At 53.3% G+C, this 8,385-nt stretch overlaps 1 protein-coding gene across 7 annotated transcripts in view; it reads left to right on the forward strand.

Moving 5' to 3' along the window:
- Window positions 1–5,037, forward strand: part of PGPEP1 (pyroglutamyl-peptidase I) — a 29,379-nt gene extending 24,342 nt beyond the window's left edge. For 3 of the 7 annotated variants that reach the window (XM_001162684.8, XM_009435026.5, XM_024351947.3), the window contains one exon: window positions 1–5,037. This exon is cut by the window's left edge and continues 1,494 nt beyond it. Coding sequence is in view for 2 of the 7 variants with exons in the window: in XM_009435025.3 (XP_009433300.1) it covers window positions 4,793–4,985 (193 nt within the window). In the remaining 5 variants the exon portion in view is untranslated. The other 4 variants (XM_009435025.3, XM_024351948.3, XM_016935510.2 and 1 more) reach the window with 3 other exon arrangements.
- The last annotated feature ends 3,348 nt before the right edge of the window (window positions 5,038–8,385 follow it).

The raw sequence follows: 8,385 nt of genomic DNA on the forward strand, positions 1-8,385 counted from the left end.
TTGTTGTTCTCCTTAGCGAGGTGGCGCGGGGGGCTCAAAACGGGGGCACGGGGGCTGGAGTTGGCAGAGCTCGGCATGTCCCGGCATGTCTGAGCAGGAGGAATTCCGGGCGGCCAAAGGGTTTTATGTAGATTGCTTTTGGACACGCGCCCAGGAGTCAGGAGTCGATTTTTATCTCACTTCCTGGTAACCTTGAACTTACCAGGCAGGGATGAGATGATGTAAACTTCCTCAGATGATGTAAGTTCAGCCATATCTTGCTGCCCATTAGGGAGAGAGGACGACCCCCACAGTGAAAGTAATTGAGTGAAATGCACGTTCTGGAAATCAGTTTCTATTTTGGCCTGGAGGAATGTGGCTATACTGCTTCCCTGAGTGTGACACAGTTGGAATCTAATCTTGTTGGTTTCCCAACATCTAGGTTTTTGTTTGTTTGTTTGTTTTTTGTGATAGGGTCTTGTTCTGTTGACCAGGCTGGAGTACAGTAGTGTGATCATGGATCACTGCAGCCTCTACCTCCTGGGCTCAAGTGATCCTCCCATCTCAGCCTCCTGAGTAGCTGGGACTACAAGCATGCACCACCACACCTGGCTAATTTTTAAATTTTTTATACAGACAGGGTTTCACCATGTTGCCCAGGCTGGTCTCGAACTCCTGGACTCAAACTGATCCTCCTTTCTCGGCCTCCCAAAGTGCTGGGATTACAGGCATGAGCCACTGCACCCAGCCCAGTTCTTTCTTAAAGCAGCTGAGAGTTTTGTTTTCTTCAGCGTTCACCTTCCTTGTCTCCAGTTCCGATGCTGGCAGTGGTTCCTACCTCTGTTGGGTTTCTAGATAGTTTGGGAACGGGGTTGATGGGTTTCTGTGAAACACATTTTCCAAGTCTTGGGCTTTCTCTGGAGGGGAAGGTGGATGCTGGCGGGTGACTTGCAGTGGGTGCCTGGCAGTGGGTGTGGACTGTAACTGACAGGTGGAAATGAGTAGGGACACTATTGTTCCCTCCATGCCAGCCTTTTTTTTTGCTGGAAATGCCCCCTCCACACCCCTGGTAGCTCTCTGTGTCCTGAGAAATCCAGAGTGTGGGAGACATCACTGCATCTGTCCCCCCAGCTTCTGTGAAGGGAAGCTGTGGCCTCTTTTGAATGTGGGGAACAACTGAAGACTCAGGGGTCACCCAGAGGTCTGGTGGAAAGCAACTTCAGGTTTCATCTTGCTCTATTCCTCAAAGGTCTGGTCTGTGGGCCTCTGAGGAGAAAACAGGTCTAGCCAAGACAGGGGCAAAATGGGGAAGGGGGTGTGCGAGGCCTGAACTGAGCTAAGCACCTGCCCCGGGCTCCACACTTCCATCTTTCTTTTGTCTTCATTTCGCCTCTGTGTTTAAAGCACTGTGTGACATAGCTCCTTAGAGATATAACCTATTGTCTGCTCATTGTCACGTGTGTGTGTGTCATCTTTGTATTCTTGCAGTGGTTTCACATTTCCTTACTGAGTCAAGCCAGTATCCCATCCTTCCTCATAATGCACAACATTTGGCTCATTTTATTTTTCTCATTGTTATTTTTTATTTTTATTTTTTGAGATGGATTCTCACACTGTTACCCGGGCTAGAGTGCAATGGCGTGATCTCGGCTCACTGCAACCTCCACCTCCTGGGTTTACACAATTCTCCTGCCTCAGCCTCCCGAGTAGCTGGGATTACAGGCGCCCGTCACCACACCTGGCTAATTTTTGTATTTTTAGTAGAGATGCAACTTCACCATGTTGGCCAGGCTGGTCTTGAAATCCTGACCTCAGGTGATCTGCCTGCCTTGGCCTCCCAAAGTGCTGGGATTACAGGTGTGAGCTACTGCACCTGGCCAAGTTTTTTACAAATATTTTTCTTTTGGTGGAACTCATCTGTGCACTCTCTGGTGTGTTTTTCCACCTTTGTTGGGTCTTGGCTTAAAATATCCTCATGTGGGCTAGGTGTGGTTACTCACACCTGTAATCCTAGCACTTTGGGAGGTTGAGGCAGGAGAATCCCTTGAGCCAGGAGTTCAAGACCAGCCTGGGCAACATAGCAAGAGACCCCATATCTACCAAAACATACAAAAATTAGCCAGATGTGGTGGTGCATGCCTGTGGTCCCAGATACTCAGGAGGCTGAGGCAGGAGGATCACCTATGCCTGGGAGGTTGAAGCCCCAGTGAGCCATGATCACACCACTGTAGTCCAGCCTGGGTGACACAGCAAGACTCTGTCTCAAAAAAAAAAAAAAAAAAAAATCCTCATGCAAGAAGGGAAGGACCAAGTCCCATTCCCTCTTGCCTCATTTTCAGAGCCTGGGGTAGGGGCTACAGGTGGCATAGGAAGGGTCTGCAAAGTGGGTGGGACTTGGCAGGTGTTGGGAAGAGGAATAGGGGTGGCAAGTGTCAATGGTGAAAAGACAGGCTGAGGGGTGTGGTGGGAAGGCTGGGGGAGAAAGGTGAGAAGTGATTGGGGGGGCTTCCCTGATGAGTCCTCATGGAGGGTGCTGAGGCAGGGAACAGGGGTGCAGGGACAGTGATCAGGGCACCTGGTACCCTGACCAACTTGATGATGGCATCTCTTTTAAGATGCCCAAGTCTGTGCACTTTTATTCCTTTATTCGGCCCCTAGCACCCCCTCCCCACCCCAAAGAAGGTCAGTAGCATGCGTGTGGGGATGTAGCTCAAAAAAGAAATAAGATGGAGTGGAAAGGAAAGAAAGGAAGAAGCAGGAATTCAAGGTGGGTGGGCTGAGCTTGGGGCCACCTAGCCCACCTGCTCCAATCAAGGGCTGGAACAAACCTGAGGCCACTTGGAGAGGCAGGGCTGGGCAGGGACAGGGGGTGGGGGCCGAAATCACAGCTTCCCCATCAGAGCCAGATGTGTGAAGGAAATGTCGCAGATGGCAGTAGTTTCTCGGCAAGGAGGGGAATCCTGGAGATGGTTCATGTCTGTGATCCCAGTGCTTTGGGAGGCTGAGGTGGGAGGATTGCTTGAGCCCGGGAGTTCGAGACCAGCCCTGGGCAACATGGCGAGACCCCATCTCTACAGAAATTAAAAAAAAAAAATTAGCCAGTTGTGGTGTCAAGCACCTGTAGTCCCAGCTACTTGGGAGGCTGAGTTGGGAGGCTTATCTGAGCCCAGGAGGTGAAGGCTGCAATGAGCCGTGATTACACTACTGTACCCCAGCCTGGGCAACAGAGCAAGACCCTGCCTCAAAATTAAGAAAAAATAAAGGGGGGGCCAGGCGCAGTGGCTTATGCCTGTTATCCCAGCACTTTGGGAGGCCAAGGCGGACTGATCGCTTGAGGCCAGGAGTTTGGGACCAGCCTGGCCAACATAGCAAAACCCCATCTCTACTAAAAATACAAAAATTAGTCAAGAGTGGATGGTGTGCGCCTGTAATCCCAGCTACCTGGGAGGCTGAGACAGGAGAATTGCTTGAACCTGGGAGGCAGAGGTTGCAGTGGTGTGAGATCACGTCACTGCATTCCAGACTGGGCAACATAGCAAGACTCTGTCACACACACACACACAAAAATTCCCTGCTCTGCTTTTCTGCACGTTGCTGGCATAGAAACATCTAGAACAGAAAGTATCCACTCTGGGGCAGATGGGAGAGCTGGAAAAGTAGATTCAAGATGCCTTTTAGTCTTGGAAGTTTCTTCCAGGAAGCAAGACCAGCTGGTATGTTTACACCTGCACTCCAGTGCCCTGGGGAGGTGACCAGGTGGAGGGGGATGGCTCATGGAAATCTGTCCCGCACAGCCGGCCCCCTTTTGGCTGCCATTGTCTAGACTGTTGGCCTTTGACCTCTCTGCCTCTTGTGGCGTCTGAACCTAGACGTCCCTTTTGGAGATAGCTGGACAAAGCCCTATTCTCCGCAGCCCCAGCCTCTATCCTGAGGCCTCTGGGAGCCGCGTGACGGCCAGCATGGGGTGCTGATCATGGTCAAGGAGGCAGGTCTTTGCCAGGTTGCCCCATGCAGCCACCCATCCGCAGCATCCTAACTTGAGGGGGCAGGAGAGGGCTTTGTTTTTATAATCTGGATTAAATTTCCCTTCCCTGGGCACAAGTGCTTCATGAGGGCCCGGGGCTGCTGGTTGGGAGGGAAAGCATCCCCGTTTTTGCAGTGAGGAGGCCGGCCGAGGGCTGGGGTTCCACTTAGACCCTTGGCAGAATGGCTGTTGAGGGGCAGGCGCTGCCCAGTGCCCACGTCTGGAAAGCTAATTCCCGGGTGGACGCTGAACATACCTGCTGAGAGACTCTGTCCCCTGGTTTCCAGGACAGTTGTCACAAGCTGAGTGGGGGGGGACTCCCAGGACTTGAGGGACCCAGTCCCACCCCAAACTGCTCCCCCTCCCCCAAATTCCCTTTCTCCTCCTGCTCTTTCTCCCCGCTGTGCCTCCCCCAGTTACCCACAGAAGTGCCTGCCTCTCCAGCGCTCACAGAACACACAAAAAGGGACAGGAATTGGTCACTGGGTAGTGGCCGTGGCTCCTGACGATCCAGACCAGCGTCTGGCCCAAGCCATTCAGAGGTGGGGTCTGGGGCCTGGGGGTTTTGTGTCGTGACACTTTGTCTCAAGGAGATTCCACATAGGGATTTGAATTAGGCTTCCTGCTTGCCAAGGCCTGTGGCATCTGAGCCTGGCTGAGGGCCGGGCAAGCCTCCCCTGAGCCTTTGGAAGCCAAGTTCACTCTCTGCCTGCCCAGGGGAGCACCGGCTTGGTCCTGGGGGCTCCTCTAACATCTCAGGTTTTTATCTTGTCTTAAATTTCTTTCTAGGAAAAAACCCTTCCCTGCCAAAGGTGACTGTGTTTTCTACCGCCGAAGGAGGGCCCGGTCCCTCCAGGCTCAGCGTGGCTTCTCCCTGACCCCCGCCCTAGAACTTTTGCCAGTGCCTTTTCTGAAACTCCTGTGTCCCGGACCCCCCAGGCGGAGAAGGATATGCCGGATTCTGCCTGGGGCTGGGCTCTAGGAGACCCCAAATTTGACACCACAGAAAGCAAATAAAACACTTGAAATACGCATACATTTCCTATGTGTCCTTATGTGGGGCTGGAGTTCACCTGGGTGCCCGGGGATAGAGGGGACCCCGTGTCACTGGGTTTCTATTCTCGGTGGTGCTGGGCCCAGGGCAGCCGGTGACCATGTGCTGAGTGAGCGAGAGGAGGGGAATTCTGCCTCCAGTGGTCTCCTTCCTCAAAATCAGAGGCCTGGCCGAGCACAGTGGCTCACACCTGTAATCCCAGCACTTTGGGAGGCCGAGGTGGGTGAATCACCTCAGGTCAGGAGTTCCAGACCAGCCTGGCCAACATGGCGAAACCCCGTCTCTACTAAAAATACAAAAATTAGCCAGGTGTGGTGGCATGTGCCTGTAATCCCAGCTACTCAGGAGGCTGAGGCAGGAGAATCGCTTGAACCCGGGAGGCGGAGGTCACAGTGAGCCAAGATCGCACCACTGCACTCCAGCCTGGGCAACGGTGTGAGACTCAGTCTCAAAAAACAACAACAACAAAAAACCGCGGACCTTTGTTCCAACACACAGGGAGGTTGAGGAACTTGCCTGTGGTAACACAGGCACTGGGATTTTAGCAATGATCTGCATCAACCTCCAGGGCATACAAAATCCCCATCATGGCTGAGCACAGAGGCTCATGCCTGTAATCCCAGCACTTTGGGAGGCTGAGGCGGATGGATCACCTGAGGTCAGGAGTTCAAGACCAGGCTGACCAATATGGTGAAACCCTGTCTCCACTAAAAATACAAAAATTAGGCCAGGCGCAGTGGCTCACGCCTGTAATCCCAGCACTTTGGGAGGCCGAGGCGGGCGGATCACAAGGTCAGGAGATCAAGACCATCCTGGCTAACACGGTGAAACCTCGTCTCTACTAAAAAATACAAAAAATTAGCCGGGCACGGTGGTGGGCACCTGTAATCCCAGCTACTTGGGAGGCTGAGGCAGGAGAATGGCGTGAATCCAGGAGGCGGAGTTTGCAGTGAGCCGAGATCGCGCCACTGCACTCTGGCCTGGGCAAAAGAGCAAGACTCCGTCTCAAAAAAAAAAAAAAAAATACAAAAAGTAGCTGGGTGTGGTGGCGGGCACCTGTAATCCCAGCTACTTGGGAGGCTGAGGCAGCAGAATCATTTGAACCCGGGGGGTGGAGGTTTCCGTGAGCTGAGATCACGCCAGTGCACTCCAGCCTGGGCGACAGAGCAAGCAAGACTCCACTTCAAAAAAAAACAAAAAGTCCCCATCACTCTGACAGGGGATGCCATGCCATTGCCACCTTTACAGACAGGGAAACCGAGTTTCCACCAGTTGAAGCCCCTTGTCCCCTATGTCACGGCCAGGGAGAGTAGGGGTGGGAATGTGAACCCAGGCGGGCTTCTCTGGAGCGGAGGGCCTTGAAGAACACAAATTGACGTGTTCATTCCCTACGCCTGTCCGCAGCAGGAATGAAGACACCCTGGTCTCTGGCTCTCTGAGAATAAACTTTTGACACCAAAGGGACTTGGACAACAGTTAGGAAGATGTCCTGGAGCAAGTGGACCCCGTGGGTTGGGGGAACTTCTTGGAGTCACAGAGGACTGAGGGTTCTTGCACCCCCAGTGGAGGTATTCATATCTGGGTGGTCTTTCCCATAGGGTCGACTCTTATTATTATTATTTAATGTAGAGACAGGGTCTTGCCATATTGCCCAGGCTGGTCTCAAACTCCTGGGCTTAAGTTCTCTACCTGCCTCGGCCTCCCAAAGCTCTGGAATTCCAGGCATGAGCCACCATACCCATCCCTTTGCTGTCTTGAGCCTTAGTTTACCCATTCCTCATGGGGCTTTTGTGGCAATTCAATGAGATTCTGCTTTTACAGCCCTTAACTTGGAGCCTGGTGCCCTGTCATTGCTCAGTAAATACAATGATCAGGGTGTGGGCTTTCGCTTATAATCCCAGCACTTTGGGAGGCCGAGGCGGGTGGATCACTTGAGGTCAGGAGTTCGAGACCAGCCTGGGCAACATGGTGAGACCCCCCCCCGCCCCCCGCCAATCTCTACAAAAAATACAAAAATTAGACAGGTGCAGTGGCGCACACCTGTAGTCCCAGCTACTCAAGAGGTTGAGGTGGGAGGATCACCTGAGCCTGGGGAGGTCAAGGCTGCAGTGAGTGGTGATCGTGCCACTGCACTCCAGCCTGAGTGACAGAGTGAGACCCCATCTCAAAAACAAAAACCCGGTCGGGTGCGGTGGCTCATGCCTGTAATCCCAGCACTTTGGGAGGCAAAGGCAGATGGATCATTTGAGGTCAGGAGTTCGAGACCAGCCTGGCCAACATGGAGAAACCCCATCTCTACTAAAAATCCAAAAATTAGCCAGCCATGGTGGTAAACACCTGTAATCCCAGCTACTCGGGAGGCTGAGGCAGGAGAGTCGCTTGAACCAGGGAGGCTGAGGTTGCAGTGAACTGAGATCACGCCACTGCACTCCAGTCTGGGTGATAGAATGAGACTCCATCTCAAAAAAAAAACACCACAAAATAAATACAGTTACCATCACCTCCTCTTCCAGGAAGCCCTCCTGGCTACCTAGGCATCTCCTCTGACTCCTACAGCTGCCTGGGTGTCCCCATTGTAGCACTCTGGGTGGTAATTGACAGCCTCTGTGAGAGGGTGGATGGGTATGTGTGGGGCCCCCTCTGTGTCTCCTGTGCCCAGCACAGTGCCAGGAACACAGTAGGGATGCAATAAACTGCTGGGAGGAGAGGTGAGTGCTGTGGGTCCACTCCTGAGGCCAGCCAGGGGCTCGGCAAGGCACCAATGCCTCCTCCCAGGAGTGAAAGACGCTGGAATCACCAGGCTCCTCCTGCAGTCTGGGGTCCCCACCTAAGGAGGCCCCTCACCCCGTGGCTGTCCCAGTCATTCAGGAAGTGTCCATTGTGGGCTGAGCCCTGGACTGGGGACACAGCAAGGATCAGGCAGCTGGGAGTACAGCCTGGAGGTCCCCCCTTGGGATGAGGGCTGCACAGGCAGTTAAAGGGTCCAAGGATCATCCCAGGATATGGCTGAGAGGCTGCAAGAGGCTCCATCCCCTAGAGGCCCCCTCCACCCTCGCCTGGGTGCTCCCAGCCTTACTCAAAGGAGCAGGTCGGCCCAGTGCGTTGTCTCACACCTGCAATCCCAGTGCTTTGGGAGGCCGAGGCAGGCGGATCACTTGAGCACAGGAGTTCCAGACCAGCCTGGGCAACATAGCAAGATTCTATCTCTACAAAAGTAAAAATAAATCTTATAAAGTAGCTGTGGACTGGGCACAGTGGCTCACACCTGTAATCCCAGCACTTTGGGAGTCCAAGGTGGGCAGATCACCTGAGGTCAGGAGTTTGAGAC

The sequence above is a fragment of the Pan troglodytes genome, chromosome 20 (assembly GCF_028858775.2).
Source record: "Pan troglodytes isolate AG18354 chromosome 20, NHGRI_mPanTro3-v2.0_pri, whole genome shotgun sequence".
NCBI classification, from domain to species: domain Eukaryota; kingdom Metazoa; phylum Chordata; class Mammalia; order Primates; family Hominidae; genus Pan; species Pan troglodytes.